Here is a 27482-nt window from a genome sequence, read left to right as displayed (position 1 = left end):
AAAACTAATGGGTGGTGCTCCAATACTGCTGATGAAATGTGGAGTTGATAAAACCCCAAATGAACCCAGAGAGTCAGTCTAAGAACATCTTACTAATGGCTAAATATGTGTAGAAGTTTTCAGTGCATAAGTGTTACATGAATGATACCTACAGCATGGTATTGGTGCACCACTTAGAATAAAGAGTGCTATGAAAAGGTAAGTGAAGTATACATACTGATGGCTGTGGGGGTGACGGGGGAAAAAACAGAGAGAGAATGATCAGGTTTGCTTTAAATCAACTTTTTTTTCATCTCAAAGACAAAACTTAAAATTTAAAGAAGCAGAATTTAAGGTCGATAATCTTTAAGATGTAAGGTGTTATTACCATCTATATTAATGATTTGGTGATTGGGTTAAACACTAAGTGAGGTAAATAAAGAAAAATTGGAAATCCAGGTTACTCAATGAAACTAGTTGTTTCTGTGTGGTGAACATATTAGCTTACTCAAAAAGGAAATCTTTATCAAAGGTAATTAACCAACAAAAAATCCTACACTGACATATCCAAATTACTATTTTTGAACTTTTGATTGACTACATGAAAAGTTTGCAGAAGTTTTAGTTCTTTACTGTTTTTCTCAGGGTCCTGGATCATGGTATTGGCGGCATTGACCGTGTCCTCCAGCTCGCTGTAGTTATTCTGAAGGCCGTGGAGTTGCAGGTTCAAATCCCCCAGGCGCTCCAGGACGTCTATGGCGGTTGCGTTAGCATCTCCTGCAACAACTTTTGTGGCTGCCAGCTTAGCTGCTGTATCTGCAAAAAATATTACAGCCACATGGAAACACAACAGGATTAAATGTAACCCATCAATTAGTTTTCCTGCCTCCTTGTTGAGTTTGGGACGTTAGTTTCATCTGTGTAATTAGACTTTCTTTCGAGACTGCTTTGAATTGCATCTAATTGTGATATGAAAGTGATTTATCTTTTACCTTTTTAAACATGTTTGCTGCTAAAAATTATACATTTATGTTGGTGAAACGTGCAATATAAGCTTGCAGTGCAGCAAAGCCATTTTGCAAGATACAGATTTACAACTGAGTATCATCAGCATAACAAAGGATAACAGACAGAGAGATAGATTTCCAAACGGCAGCATATACCCAAAACAAAACAATAAGACCACAGACTGTACAAGAAGTAAACAACAATGAATTAATCATCTAAAGCTCCCTCTTGAATTTCCCTCGGGATAAAAAAAGTATCTATCTATCTTTCTTCTGACTGGCTACAGTGAAGGTCTTGAAGCTTGCCTCCCACTCAACCAAATTATACCCATTATCTAACACGTTCCTACCCATCCACACACCATTGACCAACAGTGGGAGCAACTTGGGGTTCAGTGTCTTGCTCAAGGACAGTTCAGCATGTGATTACAGGGGCTGGGATTGAACCCTTGACATTGCAATTAAGAAAAGTTGACCCTACCACTGCACCACAGCCACCCAAAACAAGTTTCTTGTCATGATCGTTAACTTTTATTATCCTGATTCATGCTTGGGGCTTATTTTTCTGAGATGTTTAGCTTAAAGTCGTAGCAGCAGCTCAATGTTTGATTTATCTGATTTAGGCCCCAAATATGCTACATGTCAGCTACTTTCCTGCACAGCAAAAAACTGAAATCTAAGCTAGAGCTTATGTCTAATTATTCAATAAATATGTTATTACATTCAAAATGAGCCAAGTGTATCTGACAAGTGCAAAAACGGCTTACTTCAAGATAATACTAGACAAAAGTTGCACCTAAATTGCTTTTAATAAGTTGGAAAATGTATGAAAAATGCGGAAAAAGTACGGGGTACTTAGATCCCAGTGTTTGCAGTGTGTGAGCTTTGGTTTCACTTTGAACACCTGCAAAGGTTTGTCTAGTATCATAAACATCAAAAAGGTCTAATCCCTTATTTGAAGCATTTTGAGTCAGGTTTAAATGTGCTTTAGCTTTGAGCGATAGAAAGTTATGACATGTTCCGTCATCATAACACTGCTAGAGTTCACTGAGGTCACTTCATCTTTTTTTGGCACCCGATTCCTCTAAATGGAGTGTTTACCAACCTCACATCACAGAATGTATTCAGACTCCTGCAGATTACTGGCCATGAACCAAAACTTTATTTTTGCAGCCTGTCAGAAAACCGTTTACTCTCCACAAATGTGACCCGAACATGTGAGGGTAGTCTGAACCCACTCACTGGGATTTCAACTGAAATCTTACATGCTGTGTTAACCTCCAGGTCATCCATTTACAATTTGCAGTGGCGCATTAAACAGTTTGTGTGTACTGATCCGAACACGGGCTTGAGAATGACTGGCCTGGTATCAACACGGTGTTTCTGTGTGGGTGTGTGTGAGTGTGTGTAAGTGAGTGTGTGTTTGTGTGTGTCTGTCAGTACTGACATGTGTCAAGTTGAGTTTACCCGAGCGACTGACCTCTATCAGCACAGTGATATTGATCCGCTCTCTTTTTATCTCTGCTGCCCCCCCCAACACACACACACTAATACTCTCACACACAGCGTGTATTTGTGAAGTCATACCACTGGGGATGGCGTTGAGGGTTGCCATGGTTCCATTGACGGCTTTCAGCAGGTCTTTGGTTTTGTCTCTTGCTGCTTTGACTCGACCCTTAAGCCCGGCCACACTATCTGCGTTCTCTGTGCACACACACACACACACACACACACACACACACACACACACACACACACACACACACACACACACACACACACACACACACACACACACACACACACACACACACACACACACACATAAATACACATAAATACACACAAAGAAATGAACTCGAGGATTGTGAGACTTAAAGTCAAAGCTGTCCTGTGGTTAAACACTTCCCCCACCTCCTCCTCCTCATGGGAATAGGACTGACAGGAAATGATGAAGAGTGACATTCATAGAAATCAAATTGGTCGATTTTTTTATTCGCTACTCTTAAAACTGCTCTGTTCAAGGTGCCATTTCTCTTTTAAACCTACAAAGTCCTTGCTGTAAGCATTCCACCACCTCTATTGACCTGTAGGAGTCAGGACAGAGAAGCAGCAATTTTGTATGGAAAAGAAATATTAAACATTTCAGTCAAGGTGCATCATATATGACATATTTAACTTGAACTTTTTAATAAATTTAATCTAGGAGAGCAGTGATTACAAAGTGGAGAAAACCATGAGATATATTAAAGCCAAATCACCTTGACCCAAATATTTTCAAGAGTGCCTTAAAGTGATACTCCGGGATGGAACAAGTTGGGTCCTATCAGAAGGTTTAGGGCAGAAATTACCCCTACAGCAGTGTTTTTGTGCAGCAGAAGCCCAGAGCGCTTGCACCAAAGACCCCCTCCCTGCTCCTCTGCCGGTTTCCTATGCATTCAGACGGGGCCAATTTTTACTTGACCAAAAACACGAATAAACAGACTCCCACCAAAAAAATCTGATATCGGTCTGCATTCACACTTTATTCAGAATATTTTCAGCGCTCAGTTCTCATCGTGTCTCTTCGTCTTGGCTGGCAGACTACCTGCGTTTGTTTGTATCTGGCACGCCGCGCACGCGGACTGATACACTAAGCAGCGAGGGTCTCGTAGCCAGCTGTGGCTCTGCAGCGGAGGTACTTGTTCCATCCCGGAGTATCACTTTAATGTGAATTTAATATTTAATTTTAAGTAATTGAACAATATTTTCAAAACCATTTTTCTCACATATGTACCCAAAATGTAATCTGTGCAACTTCAAAATACTTGCTTTTGCACACTACATTTGCTCACAAGCAGCATGTAGTCAGGCATTTGAAGCACAAAGGGTCTACAAAGGGTCAGAAAATGCCAATGTTAAAATCACTCAACTTGTGATGTCACAAGTTGAACAGATTCTAAACAGACTGTCAGACTGAGTGTTATACGACGGGGTGGATTCCATCATTTATTTGATGAGTCAACAGACACAAAAGAATAAAACCAGTAGTTTACTGGAAAAAAAAGTTGTTTTTCGTGACATCTGCTTTAAGTTTTCTGCTTCATCTTGATCCTTAAGCATTTTTAGCTCATAAGATGTAGGTTTCCAGAATGGTGAAGCAAATTTTGCCTCTGCTTCATCCAGCATTGTCATCACTGATGCTGTCCATCTGTTATAGGATGGTATACAGACAGTTTGAAGAGCTTTCATTTAAAAATTATTACTGTGATATATGTGTGGGAGCGGCAATTGCTCAGTCTGAAAGGAGGGTGCTTGAAAACTGGAGGATTGCCAGTGTAAGTCCAGGATGGAGTGGTGCCAGCTCACTTAATAGCCAATGCAGAGGTCAATACAATGCACCAAAGTGTCAGCATGTCAGGGTGCTTGTTTGTGTGAAGACCCCTGACATGTGTCCATTAGCACACCCTCCTTGTATGAGTTCTTACTTGTAGACTAGCTCCTTCATCAAAGCTAGAGGTCTACCTGTGTCTAAAACATGTCTCTGCACATGTTCAGTAGATTTTGGATTGCATACTCAGAGACAAACACTCCTACCTTTGACATCACTTTGAAGCTGTTTAGCCTGGTCGAGCAGTTTGTGGCTCTTCTGCAGGGCACCTTGAGCAGCCTCCTTTATGGGGACATCTGGGCCTAAAGCCTGAACACACACAAAGGAGCCCACAGTTCAAATGTTTTGACTTATTTTATCTTAAAGTTACTGTTTCCAGCAGAGTTCACATCAAATAAAGTGAAAACAGACATATCAACAGTGCAGTTATTTGTAGATTACCGCTCTGTCAGCAAACTTAACTCTGTCTCATATTAGTTATTAAAAACAGATCCCTTTTCTCTTTGACTTTTTGAATAATTTCCCCTTCGTTAGAACTTTCTTCCTCTGTCAGTCTTGTCTTTTTCTTGCCAAAAGGAAAGAGATGAAAGACAAAGATTGAGAGAAATGTAAACAAGGTAAAAGAGTTAACTATTCAGGATGAATCACAAAAAGGCTCAAACAACAGAAAGAAAAAATCAAAGATTTAGATGCAAAAAAATATTAAAGAGCAGGAATGTAACAGACAAAAGCAAGGAAATTGAGAATGAAAAAAAAAACCTGTGAAAAAAGTTCAAGAGTAAAGAAAATTGAATAAATTGATAAATGAAAAAGCAAAGAGGGGTGAAAAAATGAGATTTCAGGTGTATGGTCATAAATGTTGAAAAAAAAAAAGGAAGAGAGTGGAACAGGCACTGCGTTGATACCTCAGTCATGTCAAATAGAGAGCCTAAATATGAGACTAAACCACTTTATTAGATCAGAAAATTTCCTGCAGCAAGTTAGTTTAAATTCATAAGAAATCTAGAAAAAAAAGTTGAAGAGGAAGAAAATGCTGATATTCGACTAACATATCACTAGTTATGGCAGAAAAAATGACTGTATTAGGGAAATATGATTAAGATTTTCCTGCAAAATGGATCTTAGGATGTGTAACTGTATAAAAAGCTGTGGTTTGGTTTGTGTGGTTTCTCCTCTACATTGTCTTTACATGGCTGAGACATTCTGTGGTTAAAATGTGTTTCCAGCAGATGTGTTAGTCTTAAGAAACCTGAGGAGGTTACTGAATCTTGAAAAAAAGTTTTTTTTTCTTGATGAGACTCTTGTTAAGAAAATCCATTAAGCTTTTTTCAGGATTTTTTTTTCTTAATCCAAAAACGTGTTCATGCCGAGTTAAAGATTATACTGTAAACTCAGACATTAAAAAATAGTAAAACACTTTTTAAAACAAGGTGAATGATCTAACATGTCTAAATCGGAGGATTAAAATTTTATTGAGTGCTGAATAATTTGCAGTGTGTAAGTAAGCACTTTCCACTGTGAGGGTTAAAGTGTTGTGTGATTTCCGTGTGTGTAAGTGAAGGTGTTACGTACCAGTGCCAAGGCCTCACTCGCCCTCTGCTTGGCAGCCTTTGCCTCTTTCTCTGCTGCGTCCACATTTGCTTTAATGTTGCTGTAGGCCTTGAAGGCAGCTGTTGCATTGAAGGACAGATTTTTAGCTTCTGCCAAAATACTGTTGAAGAAGAAGAGAGGGGAAAAGAGAGAAACATCTTTTTATCTCAGACAAATGATCAGCTTCTTAAAAGAACAAGATCTAAATACAAGAAACTAAACATGCAAACTTTTTCTTATCCTGTTGACAGTTTTTTATTTACTCTTTATAAGCAATTCAGGAGTCACTTTTATCTCTAAATGTCTTCAAAAAAGACATTTTTCTGGCTTATCAAGTGAATGTGGCTCATATATATTAAATGGATTAATATTAAATATTTGGTTTGCACTAGGATTTTCCTAAAACAATAAAATGTCAACTTTTACAGGAATAATCCTGCTCAGTCGTCTCCCACGGGCCTCTATATATGTGTGTTTGTGTCAGTCTGCCTCAACCCTCTCCTCTGCCTAAATGTTGATGTTATGGTTGTATCCATAGACTGTAAAAAAGTGGACGTCATATTGCTCGGCTCGAACTGAGCTCGGCACAAAAACTGCTCCCCCTGGTGCCTGGCTGCAGTATAGGTAAAAAAATCTGGCTCTCCAGTCATTCCAGATGGGCTGTGGTCAAACCTTAAACAATAAATACTCCTCATAGAAAAGTTTCTCATGTACAATTGTTGAGATGATTTGAAGATATCATTTGGCTACCTTATATTCAAGTCCTCTGTTTTTCTGAAAAGTTTTGTTTCAATTAGTTATACATCTATGACCCCCTCCCTCACAGTCTCTACTGCGCAGACTCTGGCACAACTGCTACCAATGGCTGCGCCTGTGACGGGGGTATTTTGGCTTCAAAACCGTACAATGGTAAATAATAGAGCCAAGCTGCCCACTCTATATACATTTTATGGTTGTATCAGGACATTTCTGGGTGGAGAGTAAGTATGGTTACATCAGCCAATCACAGAGCGCCCAGTGTGCAAGTGACTTTGTGTGTTGGTTGGTGAGGGGAAGAAGCTAATCAGAGTGGCTATGATAGTAGACGTAGCACGGTGGGAGAAAAACACTAGCAATATTAAACCTGCAAATCAGATAAAGCTTCTACTTAATGAGGGTGAAGCTTGGCTCAACTTTAACTCGCTTTTGTGCGCTTGGAGAGCAACACAGGACAAAGAGCGATGCAAGTTGGCTTTCTGCTGGGCTTTCTGTTTAGCTGGTGCTATAATGCCCGGTCAGGTGCAAGGCTTTGGAGTGTCTCCCATGTAGAAACGCGATGCCGCAGGTGATTGCTGGGCTACTGAGTGTGTTCACAAAGTCATGGTCGGAGGCAGTGGGTGTGTGCTGCTGGCACCAAGCCAAGGGGAAGAGTCCAGTTTGAATGTTGTGTTTACTAACAAGTAACAAGTAACGAAAATTCCCACAGATCCTACTTTTAAGTTTAATGACAAAGTTACACTAAAAGAAAAAACAAATAAAAATGTGTTCAGATTTGAATATCAGCTGTTAATAATCTGCTAGTTTTGTCTCTTTGTGTTTGACCATGATAAAAACAAATCCATGTGTGCGTATTTTACGTTTATAATTACCCATCTAAAATAGCAGCAGATTCATTCAGCTGCTTGGCGTGTTCCTCTGCGTCTAGGACGTGATTGGCCAAACTCCCGTCACTCAAACCATCAGTGAGTCGACTGACTTTGTCGTCCAGCTGCTCATGAAGAGGACCCAGCTCCTTTCCCATCCCCTCTAAATCCTGAAGACAGAAAAAAGTGAATGTTAATGTTACGATTATTTGCTTAAGGAAGCATCTTAGGCATCTAAAGTTTTGACCTCAAGCAGGAATAGCTACAGTAAAGCTTTTAGGAGTCACAAATATTGCTGACAGGTTCAGTTAGGGTGGATTTTAATACCTCCAGCTCCTTGTTGATGTTGTCAGAAAGCTGGTTTGCTTCGTCCAGAAGACGCTCTCCTTCTGCAAGAACGTCCTGTGCCTCCTGCTTCACTGTGCTCACTGCAGAGCGCTTCCTCTGGAAACACATAAGTTTTATCTTTTGGTCAAGAAAATGTCTCATTGTACGTTAAGAATCTCTTCAAGTTCTGGGTAAGATCTTCAAATTCTTGTTCCAATTGTTTAAGTTTGATTCCTTTTTGGATTAAAAATAAAAAACCACAGTCTTCAAATCAGATAGTAAATAGACCCAGATGTAAGGAAGGAATTTAACAGTGTGTATCAATATGTCACTGTTATTGCTAATTTCACTCATGGCTTCACTGTCAAAAAATACAGCCTGATCATTTCAGTGGACAACCTCTTCAAAGGAAAGCATAGTGAAGTCAGCAGGGACACACAAAGATTTAATGAAATAATGAATTACCTCAGCCCGACCTGAGTTTGTGTCTGCATGTTGTTCTTTGTTTAAACCATAAAGATTTATTTTACAGAGGGAAAGACTGCAGGGTGCTGAATGTGTGTGTGTGTGTGTGTGTGTGTGTGTGTGTGTGTGTGTGTGTGTGTGTGTGTGTGTGTGTGTGTGTGTGTGTGTGTGCGTGTGTGCGTGTGTGTGTGTGTGTGTGTGTGTGTGTGTGTGTGTGTGTGTGTGTGTGTGTGATCACTGCAGAACGCTCCCTCCAGGACATGTTTAATAATCTGCCCGAAAACCGTGTGTTGTTTTGCTCTGTCAGAAGTGGGAGCTGCCTGTGAGCTCACTGTGATGATGAATTAAAAGTAAAAAGCTTCAGAGATGAGGAGATGGTTGGATGCTTTCCTCCAAATGACTCTGGTTTGTATGTTTTACTTTAGGAGCTTTTTCTTTTAAGGAGATGAAACCTGAAGGACTAATTTACTGATGTGTGAGATCAAAAGTTGGAGGAATCTGTAAAACTTCAGTTTTATTTACTCACAACCAAGCAAAAAGAAGTTTTACTTCACTTTAATTTTTCTGTTTCTTGACAAACACCAGAGGCACTTTTTATCATCTATATCCTTCCCAAATAAAGGCGCAGTTTAAAAAAGAATCATGTATTGTATTATTTATGGTCGAATGCTGTCTTTTTAAAATCATGCTATAATCATCAATGCTACCTTAATGAGGGGGTATTTTGCTTTCCCACATTTTAAACATAGATAAAAAGTAACAATGTTGGATGGTCAGACTAACCATGAAGATTTTCAAACTACTACATATTCAAATGCTGTAGAAATCCCTATATCTTAAAAGAAAAGCATGAGAACTTCACAAGACTTGCTGACATGACATCATCACAAAAGGACCTCTTAACCAAGAGGGAGGGGCTTCAAACACCAAGTTCTGTTTTCAACAGACCTCTAAAAAGTCGGCCAATCACATGGAAGGGGATTTATTGAACGGGGAGCCTAAAAGAGACAACTAAAACAAAGCTGAAATGGTGGTTTTCTAAAACATTATCGTGAGAAAAATATGGATTTTTGTTGAGCTGTAAATCACTGTAAAGCTACTGCGAGGGTTCCAGAGGCACAGAATAGAGACTAAGAAAGCACAGAACCCCCTCTGTAATAGAAATACAGACTACAGATGCTGAATGATTTCTTATTAATCCACCAAGGCTTTATACATTCTCAGGATGAGGAGGCAGAATCCTGAATATAGAAGTAAAGTTGTAAAAGGGAAAAGTTTAGCCTGTAAATCTCTTCAAGGAGAATATATCACACATTTACAGGGAAGAAGTGACCATGAGAACATAGATGATTTAACCAACAACCTAAAACTGTGTTTGTGTGTGCAGAATTTAAATATTGCTGTGCTTGTGTGTGTGTGTGTGCTTGTTTACCTCCAGAGCAGTCAGGTTAGCCTGGTTTTGCTGGCCCAGTGATCCAGCCTGCCTGGTCTTTCCCTGAGCGGTGTGGAGGAGGTCCTGTGCCTCCTGGAGCTTCCCCTCGTGGTCTGAGAGCTTCTCTTTTATCTGGGGAAGCAGATTAGGAAGCATTAGGTAAATGTCATTAATTTAAGGGAACTGAAGACAAGGGAGGGAAGATTAGACCTTTAAAAAATTACCTCTGCTTTCAGGTCCTCTGTGGCCTGATGGGGGTCACCAAATAATCTCTTTACTTTCTGATACAACTCCTCGGCTAATCTGGAAGACGAAGGAGAGATTAGTATATTTACATATATATTTGCTCAGACACACATGGCTTACAAAATGAAATGATGGAATAAGTTAGTTTGAGGGAGCAGAGAGGAGAGAAGTGGAGAGTTATTGAGATGTGTGGCAGAGCTGCAGCTACAACAATAATCTCTCCATATGACTCAATGCTGAAATGCTGGGATGAAATGCTCTGTTTTCTTCTATTGACCCCTCAGGCTCAGCTGGATTAAACTGTGACAGTGTAAAACATTTCAAATAAAGTCACCATAATGAGAGTGAGTGTGCATATGACGGGTAGGTGGTGAAACAAGATGTGCTCGACAGTCTCTGCATTATGCAAAGAATTGTCAGCTCCCTCACCAAAAGTGAATTATTAGTATGTTTTCACAGTTTGGTGATAAAGCCACAGACTTTTAAAAAAAGGAGAGGTAGGGGTGCAGATACGGTCCTGTCCCTTGAGCCCTTCTCTGATTAAAGTCATAAAAGCCCCAAAACAAGAATAGGCTGAGGTACCATCCTGATTGGAGAAAGTAAAGCCAGTGCTGTTGTGCTCTAAAGCTGTATTTCTTTTTAACAGCCAGCAGGGGGACTAACCACAGTTTGACTAATGTGTAGAAGTCTATGGTGACTAACAATTACCTGTTTAGTGGATTGTTATTTCAGCTTTGAGAACATTTTTGACCCTGCTGGTTACAAGTTCACCACAACACAGAACAATATTCATTCTTTAAATACATATCTCAGTAAAATCTATCACAGAACCCATTTACTCTCATCTCAAGGCGTCAGAGCCTCAGGATGTGATGGACCTTTGAATGTTGCTGGTGTTTACAGTCCCATAGCAGCTTGGTGTGCCATACAATCTAAGTGGTGATTGTTGGCTGCACTTGGATGAATATTTGTTAGAAGGGAATAATTTAAACCAAATCATTCTAAGGGTTTTAGGAATGCATTTTAATAAATTGTGCCAGGTTTAAAGCAGGCAAAAGCCAGCTGGAGCCCAGGTGATCCTCACTGATGTAGCTAATTGGTTGATTTATCTTGAATGCCATCGAGGAAAAGTTTGTAAACATGATTTTGTTTGGTTGCATTCAAGAAAAACATGAATGATGTAAGGGAATCATGTTCTAAGTTGCGAGAAGACAAGTTATTGGCTCCAAAGTTGTGAATTGGGCGTTGCAAATCCAGATGGTTGGAAATGAGAGTTGGAAATAAGAGCTCCAGTAAATCATTTGTGTTGCGACTGCCAATCAGAGCACTAGAAAATCTTGGACAATTGATTTGTGTATGCACTGTGTGAAATACATGGAGGTCTAGGGGGAGGGGACCCTCTATAAAAGCAAACTGCAAATTTTTGGGAGGTCTCTTGAGAAGTTTTTGTACCATTCTTTACTTTACTACAAATACCATCTTAAAGGCCATCATGTTGGTTCTAAAAAAGTGTATTGTAAAGGATTTATTCACACATTAAAACAAAGCAGAAAATTGTCTGACAAAGCTCGCAGCGCATATGCCTGTGTATGTTTGAGCGTGCACCCTCATAAGAAGAAAGCATGACTGCCCTGTTTGGTTGCAGAGTGGAGTTGTTCTGTGGTCCTGTAGCTGTGTGCAGCTTTGTTGATAATGATGCTAGACTGGGTGATGTATGTATTGTGGTTGTAAACACTGCATGCCGTGCAAGACTTCAGCCTGATACGGAAGCACTAGTTAAGGTGGACCCCCTGATTGCAGGTAAATATTTTGCACACTGTGTGTGTGTGTTCCCTGCACTCTGTGACTCTACCTGTGTTTTTTAGAAACAGGAATAAAAAGGAGTGCTCTTTGAGGGAGGTGAGTAATGAGGTCAGATTATTGGGTTAATTGTAATAAACTTTGTTCATCACTTGAACCCATCTGCGGTACACCAGCAAGCTAGAACTGCCTGAATTAGCATAACTGACTTCACCTTGAAATAAAGTAAGGATTAATCTTATTCGATGACAACAGACTGGAGTGATATTTGAAAAAAAACTTTCATACCTTTTCACCAGACTTGCATCTTTAGGTACTAGTGAATAGAGAGACTTATTTGTGTGAATACAGCGAGCAAACACAGACACATTCAGGCATTTATCTATGCACAAATTCAGCTATGAACATAACTTATGAGCTTTTCTATTATATACTCTTTCCTTTTCAGCCAGCTTTTATATATCTAAAACATAATGCCATAATATGCCTCATATTTTTATTAACTGCATCAAGAAAACTAAGTACATTCTCTATTTTCTGACACTAGATCTTTACATCAGCTGTCACTATATAAAGCATATTAGACATATGTTTGGAGACAGAAATTCAAGTTGATTTCTAAAAGACCCTTTAAAAAAGTATTTTTCATCTGATCAGCCCATCAAATATTTCATTTCAGCCTTTAGTTCATTCCAAATTTTCTGTTTATTCTTTCTTTAATTTCATATTTCAGAGTGTTTTTCCCCCAGATCCAGTGAGTATCTAAAAGTGTTTAATCACCATATGTTTACCACACTGTGCCTTAATGAGCATTTTTTGTCTTCAGCATTAATTAAAGCAACGAGGAGCCAGTGTCCTCCAGCTGACATCACTCTGAGGACACTTTTACACAGTTTTGGGGATAAATGTAAGGTAGTGATTGGATTTGATGTAAGTTTAATGAACCCTTCAGGGGATAGCTCAAAGAAAGCTCTATGTAAAAACAAATCTGAGTCATTTATAGTAAGAGTGTGAGTATATGAACCAACTTCCTGGACATCCAACATCAAGAAAACATATAAAGAAGGAACATATGAAACTTTGACTGCGCCAGCTTTGTTCATTTTGCTTACGCTTTCCTCTGACATCATTTGATGCTTGTGTTACTCTCTGTTTCTCTGCTCGAGATCTTGCCTCAGGGTTCAGTCAAATAATCAGTTGCAGACTGACAGACATGTCATTCAGTGGCAGATGCAATTTCTCTTTGTCTTTCTTATTCTCATCCTTTCTCCCTCTTTCCCTGCACAGCTCCCTGTCCATCTGTCAGCTGCTCTCCTCTCCCTCTGCGGCTCTCCCTCTCACTCCACGTTCTTTGTATGCCTCGCTCTGTTTCTGCCCCTACAGCGATGCTTTTAATTAACTCATCGACCTCGTCAACATTTAGCACTGAGAGAAACAGACAGAGAGAAAGAGAGGGAGAGAGCAAGAGATGGAGGGAAGGAGGGGTGAGGAGTTGATTGCAAATTCCAACAAATGTCTTCAGAGAGACAGAGAGAGAAACACTGGGTTGAAACACGAGCAGAGACTTGTGGCTTCAGGATATATGGCAATTAGACGTCTGCTCAATGGAAGGTGTTTACTCCCCATGTCTGGTGTGTGCATAAAAAAAGGAATTAAGAAACCAAAGAAAGGAGAGAAAGACCAAGGATGAGAGATTTTACGCAACTCAATCTCAAGTTCTGTGGTCCTTAGATCACTGCATACTGTCTTCAAGGAAATGCTGCTGTTTTTAACACCACAAGCAGCAACTCAGAGAGCAGATTTTCTCTGTCTCCTTGAACAACTGTGGATCAGCTAGAAATGCTCAGGCTAAAGCTGAATTTTTATTTTCAAGTCTCTCTTTAAAAGTAAAAAAAGTGTCTTGTTGCTGCAACTTTTTCTCAGCCCCCTGAAGCGGCGTTTAGCTCCATTTATCCAGATTTGGAGTTCTTCAAATTCTAAATTTAAACTGTAAGCAGCATGAGAATGTCTGGTTGTTTGTTGGTCCCTTGGACAAATGACATGACACCTTAAACCCAAGTTAAGCTGAACACTGATTACAACCATTTCAGAGGAACTGGTGTTTTGAAGTAAAGAGTGACCGTGCTAACTGGTGACCTTCAGCTGAACATGCCACTGATGTGACTGTGATGGACTGGAAGAGTAGGTGATTTTCCATGCTGGACATGAGCACAGTGTTGCAAGGTTATAAACTGAAGAAAAAATATGCTAAATTAACAACTTTTGATTCTATAATTCAAAAGAAATAATACTTATTACCACATAAACACACACAAAAGTACCAAAAATTGGTACTGTTGAGTACAGATACTGATTGTAAAGTACCGAGCATTGGTACCATATCTTTTCAAATGTGAAAGGTATCCATCCCCACACTTTACACTCAAACACCAGCAACATCTGAGACTTCAACTGTTAAATAAGATTTCTGTATCCAACCTCAGTTAACCAGGTTTGACTCTAAATTAGTAATTAACTCCTGAAATTCTAAATCCAGTTGTACTTTATGTAGTTAATGAAAAAGTTGGTTTGAAGCCGAGATTATGACCAAATACAACATTGAGGACTCAAAATGGAAAAAAAATTAATAAGAAGAGGTTCAATTTGTGAAAGGTTGGAAGAATTTGGAAATTCTGGGTATTTGCACCCTCAGCCTCAAATTTATTGCAGAATGAGTTGAAAGTGAAGAAGCTGTTACTCCATGCTTGTGAATTTAAAGTGAAAGATTTGAGTTCACCTGGTTACCAAACTGACTCCTTTCTGATTTCTCTTTTATGGGATATATTTGTGATTATGGATTTAAATTTTGTTTAAATGTAATGTGTAAATTTTATGTGTCTGTAACTTTGTTTTTGTGTTTATTGGTTGCTGACCATCTTTGAGTTTCTGGACTCTTCCGCCTCATAAAGGTGAGAAGCTAGGAAAGAAGCAGACCTGAAATCGATTTATAAATAAGAATTTGACAGTGTTTCAGTCTACACCTCAACAAAGAGGACTCAACTAACACGTTAATACAGTAAACAGTGATAAGTGAGAACTTAAAAGTTGGTGATAAACCTCAGTGATCCATGATACATAGCCCAGAGTGTGTGAGCTCTGAAAAACAGCATGATGCGAGGGTGGCACTTTTACCCATCTTTGATGGCCCAACTTAAAGCTCTTCTAAGGAGCCTCTGGTTTGTGCAGACTGTAGACAAAGTACTGTATATTTTTCCATTGTTGATCTTTTTCCTGTTAGATGTGTAATCACGTGTGGCATCTGAAAAAATAGAAGTGTTGAATTTCTGTTGCAAAGGACTTTGGATTGCCGGAGCTGCGGCGGAGCACAAACGCAAGTCAACACTAGAGTCAAACCCCTCAGTTCAGTCAGAGACAAAAAGACCACAACAACACAAAGCAACAAGCAGGTAGCAAAACTGTGATTTTACATCAAACAAAATGGAGAATTATTTTTCTGGTTTAAAGTCCAAGTAAACTTGAAAAGGAAACAGGGAAAGTTTTCTTTACGTAATAAAAGAGGAAACAGTATTAGCAGAGACACCCGTTTTTCTTCATTTCCAAACATTAGTCCGAGGATAATTTCCTCTCTTAATAAAAAGATCCCAGGCTTTGCTTTGTGTTTCTGTGTTTGTGTTTGTGTGTGTGTGTGTTCTCATACAGTATATGTGTGCACACTCCATTGTGTGTCTGAAACAAAGACTACTCTGTTCACAAAGTTTCCTCAAAATCTGAGTTGTTCTGGTGAGTGGGAGAAAGATGCATGACCCATGCGTATAAAGTGTGTATGTTTGCTAGTATGTGTGTTCATGAGTGTGTTTGTGTGTGTGTGTGTGTGTGTGTGTGTGTGTGTGTGTGTTCATACTCCTTCTCCTCCTCAGCAATGCTCTTCTTCCCTCCCAGCTGTCGTTTTCTCATCTCGGCTAGCATGGCATGGATCTCCTCCTTCATCTCCTTCAGGCTTTTGTCCGGAGCTCCGTCTCGGCGAGATAGAGTCTGGTTCAGCTCAGCAGCCTTGAGCTGGAGGTCTGGACACACAGACGAATAGAAAGACTGTTGTGAGGAGGCTTCAGATGGACAGATTGAGTTCATGTTGTTGCATTTATACTAGCACATGAAAACAAAAGTTACAGTATCAGGTTAAACATCTCTAAAACCTATCACTGAAACTTTTACATAAAGGGCAGAGAAACTAGCTAAGAGGCGTACTTTGACATGCTATCAGCTGTAAAACAGATTATTTAAAAGAGCTTCCCAGTAGTTCGAGTAGCTTGAGCACTGGTTGACCTCTACTGCCTAAAGCGTAAAGACGGCAGAGACTGACCAGTGTTTTAGCTCTAAGAGCGATCCTGTTGATTGACAACTTAAGCATCTTTTTTCAGCTGCTTTAGTTTATCATTTCTTATGTATCTGATGAAATATTTTCACATAAATATCAAGCAAAAAAATAAAGCAGCTGCACTACACAACCAGACCAGTAGAGGGCAGAAAAACAACAAAGTCCATTTGGCCAAATTAGCACCATAGAAGGTAAAGACAGGTCGGCATCGTTAAATGAAGCACTTCAGTTAGCCTGTTAGCATGGAGGTTGTTCCGGCTGCAGATGGATTTTTCGACACTTAAAGCAAAGCCGCCCCCAATCAAAGCTGTTTTAGAAATCACAAAACAGCTTCAACCAGAGAAACATCAAACCACTGCCCCATGGAAATGAAGACACCAGAGATCAACTGGTGTTTCAGCATAAAACCAGACCTGTTGATTGATGACTTTTAGTGAGATGCATCTTTCCCCCAACAGTTTAGGATTGTCATGAAACGCTTATCTGATGAGAAGATTTTGACACATTTATCAAACTAAACCAGGATGCATTCCTGAGGACTTCTTCTGTGGTTAAACACCTGTTGTTAACTGGATATCCACTGACAAGTTCAGCTGAAGGTCTCGAGTTTACACGGTCACTCTTTAAACTAGAACACCAGGAGCTGACCAAGTCTATCAAAGCTGTGGGACAGCTTATAAAAACATTGCAGGCGCTTCTCCATTCATCTTGCCTCCTAAAGTTCCCTGAACCTCCGGAGAGTACGACCCCTAGTTCCTGCACACAAAAAGCACCTAATCTATGCAAAAATTAAACTGAAGATGGGTGTTTAAAAAAACCCTTACATAGTCTGTGTTTGTATCACCAAATAAACTTAGACACACACAGTTATGCTATAAGCCTGTTTAAAGACCTGCAGCAAAAAGCGTTGGAATAACATCATTAAAAACACAGTCAGACTTTAAAGCTGATGAAAAGAAAATTGATTGTGTTACTTTATAAATAATAACAACTTAAGAATCCCAAGACCAAAGCACTTATTCTATAGCAGAATGCAGCTTTAAGGTTGAGACGTGCAGATGTTTTAGAGAGGTGTACCATCAGTAAACAAACAGCATGCAGTCCTGTCTGCTGGCTCTGCTTTCAGTTTTAGCTTCAAGGCTCAAACAGAAATAAAGACAAAAATCACAGCGTTTGATCCTTCCTCATATAAACACAGACACATGCTGAGAATCACACACACCCACACACGCACACACATGGACAGCGTTAACACCATTCAAAGCCAGTGATTTTGGCAGACTCCATGTTCACCCTGCTTTTATCAAATTAATGGCAGAGAAATCTCAAACCAATCAATGATGAAACTGCACTAAAACACTCTAGGGCTCATTTGAATAATACTCACACCGCTGCAACTTAATGAGGAGCGTGTGCGAGCCTCAGTGTGTGTGTGTCTCAGTGTGTGTGTGTAGGGGTGTGTCCAACAGCTAAACAGAGGTTAGAGGAGTGTGTCGTGCATTTCCTTAATGTGCAGCAAGCTGTTTGTGTGTGTTCCCCTCCCATTTGAAATGTTAACGTGGTGTGATTAAAGCAAGTTAAAAGTTAAATTGTGTGTGTTTGTGTCTGTGTTTGTGTTTGTGTGAGTGTGTTTGTAGGTGTGTGGGTGGTCCTGTGTGTTTGTGTGTTTGCTTTTTGCGCTGCAGCATTTCCTCTTATTTGAAATGTAAACATGATGTGATTAGAGCCAAGACAGCACCAAAGCCATCATGCTAATGAACAGCTGTACAGCATGTGTGTGTATGTGTGTGCAGTCTGCTTTTGCAATGTGTGTGTGTGTGTGTGTGTGTGTGTGTGTGTGTGTGTGTGTGTGTGTGTGTGTGTGTGTGTGTGTGTGTGTGTGTGTGTGTGTGTGTGTGTGTGTGTGTGTGTGTGAGTTTCACAGCCATATAATTACATAGTGGGATTTAAAAGCCAATTAAACACTTAAAACGTGGATGGAATCATATTATGGTTTGCAGTAAACACAGGCACACACACTGAGAAAAGTGCCTACTGTATTTTCTTGCCTCATGATGTGTGCACGGTTGTACACAAGTGTGTACACCTGCTGCGCTGTTTGTGTATGTGGAGTGCTCGTGTGTGTGTGTTTGCGATAGCCACTAATTAAGTCTCTAATTGCTACTCTCAATCATCCAGCGAGCCTAGGCACTCTCTCGTTTCCTCTCTCGCACAAACGCACTCACACACACACATAATCACACTGTGATTAGGCGGAGGGCCAGAGAGCTACGAGCTACAGCGAGGAGAGGACAGTTTCATCACAGGCCGTCACAACGTGTTGGGTTGGTAACTTTCTTTTCACCCTGCAAGCTATAAAAATTTCATGAGTGTGATCAGAGTAACAGATTATTTGAACCGCAGAGTTTATAAGGTTTTATAAACATCGCCATTAGGGAGATAGAGGTCCTCTGAAGTTAAGTTACACTTTCATGAGGTTTATCAGTGTCCAAGATGAACACATTTTTTTCCACACCAGTGTCTCCTTTTCCTTGACATTATATCTGAACACACCTGGTTGTATCTAACTTATCTTTGCCCAATAGCTGTTTCACTGACCCAACCTTAAAGAGGGGGTGCTCTGCTTTCCTATATTGTTCTTCTATTCTTATCTGTTAAACATGGATACAAGAGGTCCTTGACTTACTTCTTACTTACATTGTTTTGACTTTACGAATAAATGTAAGTAAGAAAATAGATAAGGTTTTGAAGTAACTCCCCTCTGTTTGTAAGCTACTACAACGCGTACTTGTTTTTGACGTGGAGTGCATATGAATACACGGCTACGCAGTGCTACCCGCTCATCAGCATAGCCCACTTTGTCTCGAGTCGCGTCATCGTGCAGATTGTCTGTTTTATTTAAAAAAACAATTTTAATACATTTATCTGGATAGTTATTTGGAGATTTAGGGGGTATTACGTGTAAAAATCCAACTTACGTGGAATTTTGTGTTACTACGCGTCGTAGGAATAAAATTCGATTGTAACTCGTGGACCGCCTGTATTACAGTTTTCCCCCATTGGTTTGGCTCATTCATTGAAACAGAAATTGCATTCTCAAAATAACTGCTCTGTAATTGTTCACAACACAATTGAATTTCTCTTTCATTTCATCAAATTGAAATGCCTTACTACATTTTTGCAAATGACAGGTAGCTCACAGTTAGCACAGTTAGCCTGCATTTAGCACATTTTTCAAGTGAATAGATTTTGTTGATCTAAACTGATTGTTGATTCTCAGTCTGAAAGTCATTCTCTCCAAAACATGTCAGCATCATTTCATCTACAAGTCATCACATGCACAATAGTCCTTTCATTTGTCAAAATTAGTCAACAGCATGATACCATGAATACCATATTTGAATCTCTTGGAACATTTCATAAATTGATTCAATGGCAGTCGGGTAAAACTAGAACTTGACTAACAAGGAGGAGTTTCACACATCTCAGATGACTAATTAAAGGGTATGTTTATTTGCCTGACAGGTGCTGTCCATGAATGTGAAAGTTGTCAAACATTCATATATACCCACTGTGTGAACAGACTTTCAAAGAACGTCCTTTCAACATCTATTTTGGACATCTACCTTTGGTCTCCTGAAGGTGCAGACTGTTACTCCAGTCTTTTTTCCAATTTCTACTGAACGTCCATTTATGATGCCCACAGTTCCTCAGTATAAGAGCTACCCTCTCTGCAAAGAGATGTTCAAAAGACATCCTGTCTACATCATCTTTAAACTCATTTTAGAACAAAAAGAATTTCACTTGGCAGACGCTTTTGTCCAAAAAAAAAAAAAAGAAAAAAGAAAAACTCTATCCATGCCAGAATTTGAACCGATGTCCCTCCAGTTTCATAACCAAGTCCCTATGAAATGAGTTACTATCACTGTTACTGCCACCATTGCTGCCACCATTTAAGCTTTTCTTTTTTAAGCTACTTCTAGTTTCTGTGTGTAACTGTGGTCCAGTTTCAGAAGGTGTCACGCTGTTTCAGTTCATTTTCCTATACCTTCATTTAATTTGATTTTCTCAGCAGCAGATGGTAACTGTAAATACATACAAAGGGGTGATACATTTCTACTTCAAACCCTTCTACCCCCCCCCTGTTGCGTCCTCCTTACCTTTTGCTTTGCATGTAGTTAAGCTTTCAACTCCTCTTTTCAAGAAACTGACCATTAGATTATTTTCTTTGTGTAGTTTACTACCTATGAGGTTTGAATCTTTACATCTTGTAAATTCTGATGAAATGACTCAACTACATGACACAACACCATAGAACCTTTCAGACATGATAGCAGAGTTCATTTGCTCCAATGTCTTCTGGTGTGAAACTGTTAAACCATGTTTCTATTGGAACTTTTCTTTGCTCCCTTATCCTGAGTCATACTGCGGAGTTACTTAATTGTCTTTCACTCTTTCCAGTCTAAATATTTTTCAGTTTTATCTCCAATGACACCACCTACATAATGACATCATCAAAGCATGTTTTTAAACTTAGGTAGAGGCCATGTAAAAATGATACTGACAAAACTTTAGATACCCTTAAACCTCGGAAGCACTGACTCAGACCTGTTTATATAATATGGGTCTGATATAGTTTCATGTATAAAGTTCTGCATGACACTAACTCTAGTTTTTAATAGAAGAAGGAAGGGGGTGTTTTTTCAAAGTTTCAAAGATACCTTCAGATACTGACTTTAGCAGAGACAGGACACCTCATCATAATAGGACTTCAGATGAAAGGTGTTTCCTTATTATGTGGCAGCAAAGAGGAGCTCCACCAGCGGTCAGAGTGACCCTCAGACTAGTACTCCAGGTCCAGAATGATGAAAAGAGCTAAAAAAGAAGAGGTGCAAAGCTCTTGTCATCTACAAAAAAGGACACTGATGGGGTAGAATGAGAGCTTAACATCCTGAAACTCCTCTCACCCTTCAGTGATACCCTTAGTGACCAAAGTGTCCTGGCAGAAAACACATTATAAGACAGTCAGAGGAGCATTTATTGTGTTTCTGAAGGAGAGGCAGAAAGATACTGTGAAAACATCCACCAGCTTGTTACACATGCAGTGAGAGCAAGAGAGGAGTACTCGCTCTCTGCTGGATGAACCATCTGGATTTTATCATGTTCACACTGTTCCCAACATAGCAGCCTGCTCCAGGATTAGCATTATAACATGTAACACTGGATGGATATCAAACATTAGTGCTGCCTGGCTTCAGTTAAACTCAATGATAAATTATGAGTTTAAGTTTTGATGGTATGAAGAGTAAGCTCTGTGAGAAGGGATCAGATGAGTAATTTAAAATGCATAAAGAGATTTTTTTTTTTTCAAAATCAACACCAGATTGAACCTCATTTCAGTTTCAGGAGCATTTTAGACTCATTAAGCTCATTGTTTTGGTTTCCCAACCTGTTTGATTTATCGCTATTAGTAATGAAGCTAGTTGGTAAAAAAAATAACATTTGGCAGCAAGAAAAAGATTTTTATCTGGCGGAATAGGCAAAAAATAAAATGTACATTCAGTGCATGAAAGGGTGGACTTCAATCAAACAAATCCTGAAGCATGAGTGTATGCACACACACTGACACAACATGTGTTCCTCTACCTGAACGGCATGCTAACACTGCTTGTCTGTGCAGCCTCTCTGCTGTCGCCCGATTATGTTAGCGGGTGACTCTTTATCACTGTGGTTAGTAATGCTGCAGCCTGCTGGATCCCTCTTTATTGTTCAGGCAACACTTTGCACCAGCAGCTGGCAGCGAGTGACGACAGCTGGCCGCCGGCCCATCAGCCATTGTGTTCAAGCTAAGTTTCCCATTAGTCAGCGAACAAGGAGGCAGAAAGATGGTTTCAAAGACAGACTCTGCTTTTATGGAAGTGTCGTTATGTGAGAAGTTTTGATAGTATTAACACTTCCCTCTTTTAATACACTTAAACATGTCATGTCATGAATATATCTGGCATTATGAACCAACTTTTGAACATTTTTTTTTCTTATCTGTTCCATTTCCTAACTTAAATACTTCGTGATAACTCCTTTCAAATGAAAACATCAGCTGTAGGTGTTCAAGTCCTATTGCAACGTATTATGTGACAAATAAAAGTAGTGAGGCAGCAGACAGATGAACCTCAGCTGCAGAATAGAGATTGAGTTAATGAAGGAGATGTAGTGCTGCTTTCTGCTACCTGTAGCTCCCAGCAGTGTGTCCCTGATGAACTGTTCCAGGTCCTCCGCCCGTTTATGAATCCTGTCAGCATCATCCTCCACCTGCTCTCCGTCAGCTGACACCTTAGTGGCCTTCACACACAAACATTATAAAATAATAAACAAGTGCTGAATAAGTGAGCAGATTGATTTTTGTGTGTGTGTGATAAAAAATGGGAAAAGGAGGAGCAGATGTAAAAGGATGACAGACAATGATGCATGCATACACACAATCAATATCCCAGACAGTGAGTGTGAGTGTAAGTGTGTGCGTGTGTGTGTGTGTGTGTGTGTGTGTGTGTGTGTGTGTGTGTGTGTGTGTGTGTGTGTGTGTGTGTGTGTGTGTGCGCGCACGTGTGTGGTTTACTCATTCCTACCTGGTTGTTTACATGCACGCTTACACACTTCTCTGTACGCAAACAGACATGGATGAATTATTGACATATAGAAACACAGCTGCACCACACACACACACACACACACACATGCGCAGACTCAGAGGACCAGGAGAGGAGAGATGGATGAAACCTTGACAGATTGGAAAACACATCCTACTACACCGAATGCACCACACACATACACACACATAGAAAGAAGGAGCAGGTAATTATTGCTATGACTTGACAAGACCATACTATATCATTTCAGCTGCTGTGTGTGACTGGGCGTGTGTGTGTGTGTGTGTGTGTGTGTGTGTGTGTGTGTGTGTGTGTGTGTGTGTGTGTGTGTGTGTGTGTGTGTGTGTGTGTGTGTGTGTGTGTGTGTGTGTGTGTGTGTGTGTGTGTGTGTGTGTGTGTGTGTGAGTATGTGTGTGGGTGAAAGCAACGCTGTCAACAAATGTCAAGGCCCCGGTCTCTAAAAGGGTGAAGCTTGACAGTGTGAATGTGTTATATTTTTTCTCCACTTGCTATTTGTAGATTTTTCTCCACTCCAAATGTGTTTTTTGAGTCGGAGCTGTGACTCCAAAGATTGAGAGGTAAAAATAAAGATTGGGCGGATTCCTTTATTTACTATGAGGCGAAGACAGAAAAGTGCTTCTGGGTGTTTTCTGATTGTGTTTGATGCAAAAACATTAAAGTCCTTTATGTGAGATGCTTTGAAGCAGGGGTTTATTCCCTGATGAGTTTGAAAGGCACAGCCTCCTGGGTTCATATGGAACCCCTCAGAGCCTCTGTTTGAAGTCACTTCTTTTAATTTTATGGTTAGAAATACATGGGACCTGGATGTAGACTCCATGTAGGAAATGAGCATGAAGTCTGGTTTGAAAAATCAATATGGATGGGTCTCACATGACCAGCAGGGGGCGAAAGCAAGACAAACCAAGCTGTGTAAAATCAAGAGTCAACCTCAAGTGATACTGGCCATTATTTCCTACAATTACACATCCAAAACCTCATGCCATTATAGGTGCTGACACCACCAGGATCAGGTCTTTAAATAACAACAATATCCTTTATATTCCAATACATTCACCTTTTACCTTTAGTCACTAACCTTGGTGTTAAAATCAAACTTCATTCTGTTCTTGTCTTCACTGAGCTTTTGACTCGAAGGATCTTTTATGTGTCTTGTAGCACCTTGCTCTAAATGTAAGTTGCTTAATAAACAAATTTCATTACTATTTTGCCATTATCAACAGTTTTTGTGGAAGCAATCGACTGAGAGTTTATTTTCTTCAAATATGGAAACTATACTTGAATACGATATTGCATTTAATACTGTCCTGTCTTGTCAGTGCAACAGTTTCTTCTATTCCCTTGTATATATCCATTTATACTCAAAAATACTACTGAAATAGTATAATTTATTTACTTCCAACTTTACTGCTGAACTTCAAACACTGTGTTGTCAACATTCCAGGAAGCCAAATGCAACAAAATTTCATTCCACATGTACTGCTGTGTGATTTGTGTAATGAAAATAAAGGAAGTTCTTATTTTTCACATAATCCTGCTGATTGGCAGCTGTTGTCTTGACAAGTAAATATAAATACAATTTTGTATGTTAAAGAGGGGGAGCTGGGTTTTTTGAATTTATTTTGTCTCTCTGGTAAAACCATAGTACTTTTATATGATTTATAGCTCAGATAAATCCCTATTTTTCTCTAACTTGTGTTAGCTTTTGTCTGGAACTCTTTGTTTTAGCTGCTTTCTCTTTAAGGCTCCCAACTCCACAACTTACATCTGATTGGCCCAGCCCTCTTGAGGCCTATCAGGGACAGAGCTATGGGCAGACCTTGGTGTTTGAGGCCTATTCTTCCAACATGTCATGAACCAGTTAGGAGATTTTTGTCTCAAGACCCCATCATTTCAGCAGGTCTCATGAAGATCTTGTGTTATTTTATGAAAAGACCATTTTGAACAGTTTACAGGCAGAATCAGGGATTTCTATAACATTTGAATATGGAGAGGTTTGGAAATCTGCACATGTTTTATCTGAACATCCAGCACTAATTTGTGCCCAAGTTTAAAATATTGGGAAACAAAATACCCCCTCTTTAACTTGAAACCTTAGCAGGGTATACTTAATTTTGAATCTGTCTGGATTAGAAAATTGGATTAGATTGGATAAAACGGATCAGAAATAATAATATTGTGATGTTTCTGTTTCCATACAATCTTGCTCTCTGTTTTCAATTGTAAGTTTATGCCATAATCCGATAAAAAGATTTAAATTGACGTGTTTCATAATACTAAGTGTATTTGTGTTTTTGATTAAATTACCACACGGTAAACCTGCGGCGATGGTGGTGTTTCACAGAGAGCAGAAACAATAGCAGTAACAAGGTTATTCCTCCCGCCATGGCCTCTATTAGATTATCTCAGAAATCATCCCTGGTTGTCAGTTGTCTCATAATTTGTCCACAATTAATCCTCCTACAGATCACGTCTGCTGCTCAGTGGGAGATTTCTGTCTGAAAATGTGTCACGGATCAGTCTGACACTTAATCAGCAGGCTGAAGTGGTGAGACTGGTATCTGCTGCTGCTGAAGCAGTTTTCTATTGTTTCCAAGGCGATTCACAGCTTGTGGAAGAAGTAACTCCACTTGTGTTCCTGCTTTTGTACAGCAAAGCCACTTTACTACTCTATGTTTGCTTCAGTATTGTGAGTCACAGGCAGACAAAGAAAAAGTGTGTTCGAAGGGATAAAGAGAGAAGACAGGGACACAATCACAGGGGCTAAAGAGGCACCGAAACAAAGCACAAAGTGTCTGTACCCTGCTGTGAAGCTGGTCCATCTCAACCACCAGTGATCCAAGGTTGGAGTCGGCCAGCTGCAGTAATCTCTCCGGAGCTTTCTGAGGTGACAGCATATGCTGCAGGAGCGAAACAGAGAGATGAAGGAATTACAGAGAGAAATGTCTGACACATTCTGGCCCTGGGCTAAGCTTTTGAACTCCCTGGATGTTTGCTGGAAAAAAAGAGGAGGGTGGGAAGGCAGGAGGCGAAGAACAAAGTTTGAATCAGGAAACATGTCTGATAAAAACTGATACGGTCGAATAAAACAAGAATTCAACAGGAAGTCTTTGGAAACGTGTTGATCAGCGTTTCCTTATCGTTCAGCGCTGGCCTGAAATAACCTCCCAGATAACCTTAGACAAACCCAAACCCTGACTCCCTTTTATCTTTAACAAAGTCTACCTCTTTCTTTCACTATCTTTTACTTACAATGATAGTCTGACTCAGCGAGTTGTCATCTTATTCTTCTTAAATCTTGTATCATGTCATTTTGACACCGTCATTATCCTAAACTATCCTGTACCAAAGCTCCAACTCAACACACATCCATACATTTATTTCACTCTGTTTTTTTTCTGCAAAATTGAGCCATTAGAGCTTGATCAGTAGGGTCAGTGAGGAACCCATCCTAATAAGGTTTGCTTTTCTTGCTGAATAAGCTCAAATTTAGGGGCCTCAAAACATCAGATAGCTTTTGAATAAATGCATGTGTGTTATTTGTCGTCAAAAATGGGCAGAGATAATTTGGCTCAAAAGTCTTTGGAAGCCCAGCAGTTTCACCATGATTTTATGATAAACTTTATTTTGTTTATTTCATTTCATTTTTTCTTTTTCTTTTTTTGTGAGTTCAGAAGTTTTTCAGCTACCAATGCATATCAATTTTACTGGTATGATAAAATTTGAAATTTTTGTATTAAATATCTTTATTTTCGCAGTTAAAAGAAAGAAGAATGACTAATGATTAAAATAATGTTTTTTTTTTTTTAAATGAAACCAATAATTTTGCAGTTAGGCCTAGGCTAAATACAGATTTTGCTGGATGATATATTGTCCCACAATTTTTGATAACATTGAGAATATTATTTTGAGACCAAATCAATCACTAATATAAAAATAATTTATCATAGTAATACATTACACCCTTTTAAATGAAATGAAGTTTTATTCCTCATGATTACTCTGCACTATAGTTATTGAAATGTCAATAACTTTTACCCCCCCCCAAAAAAATAAATAAATAAAAAAATAAATAAAAACAAATAATAATAAAATAAAATAAGATAAAATAAAACAAAATAAATACTAATTATGAAAATAATAAAAAATAAAATGGACTCTCAGTCAAAAATTGCTCTTCAATAAAAGACTGTATTAAAGGACAGCATTTCATGAGGCTTCTTCAGTCTCATCAGCTTCATCCTAAACTATTAAAACAAATATGCATGCACATATATTGAGGTCAGGTAATTTATTGAGTTCATTCTATTTATTGTACGATTAATTGATTTTTTTCACTATCGTCCCAGGCCAATTTGCAATTACTAATAAAAGCTTACCTTAAGTTCCTCTGTCATGTTCTCGAAGCGGTACAACACCTTATAAGGAGGTGGGAGAGGTGTGGTCAAGGTGACTTCAGTGATGATGCGGTAAAGGCGGTCCATGTCACTGATCAGCAGACCTGAACACTCGTCATCACAGGCTACAGACACAAAGGTAGACATGCTTAGATACATCCATAAGAGGTCCGATGGCAGCCTCTGGGGTTTTCTGTAAATGTGGGTGTA

The 27482-nt window shown here is 39.4% G+C and overlaps 1 protein-coding gene across 1 annotated transcript in view; it reads right to left on the bottom strand.

Moving 5' to 3' along the window:
* Nucleotides 1-27482, bottom strand: part of lama2 (laminin, alpha 2) — a 248340-nt gene that overhangs the window by 33804 nt on the left and 187054 nt on the right. Inside the window, exons 36-47 of the mRNA XM_074684978.1 lie at nt 27255-27397; nt 25677-25775; nt 22441-22552; nt 15740-15902; nt 10017-10095; nt 9793-9924; nt 7896-8012; nt 7575-7738; nt 5929-6067; nt 4563-4665; nt 2574-2690; nt 613-795 (exon numbers count right to left, since the gene is read on the bottom strand). Coding sequence (XP_074541079.1) covers nt 613-795; nt 2574-2690; nt 4563-4665; nt 5929-6067; nt 7575-7738; nt 7896-8012; nt 9793-9924; nt 10017-10095; nt 15740-15902; nt 22441-22552; nt 25677-25775; nt 27255-27397 — 1551 coding nt within the window. The remainder of the gene's footprint in view (nt 1-612; nt 796-2573; nt 2691-4562; nt 4666-5928; nt 6068-7574; nt 7739-7895; nt 8013-9792; nt 9925-10016; nt 10096-15739; nt 15903-22440; nt 22553-25676; nt 25776-27254; nt 27398-27482) is intronic.

Source organism: Halichoeres trimaculatus, unplaced genomic scaffold, assembly GCF_033239565.1.
Source record: "Halichoeres trimaculatus isolate MK-OKI-2021-1 unplaced genomic scaffold, fHalTri1.1 fHalTri1_scaffold_13, whole genome shotgun sequence".
Lineage (NCBI taxonomy): Eukaryota > Metazoa > Chordata > Actinopteri > Labriformes > Labridae > Halichoeres > Halichoeres trimaculatus.
This window is presented reverse-complemented; position numbering and strand designations above follow the sequence as displayed.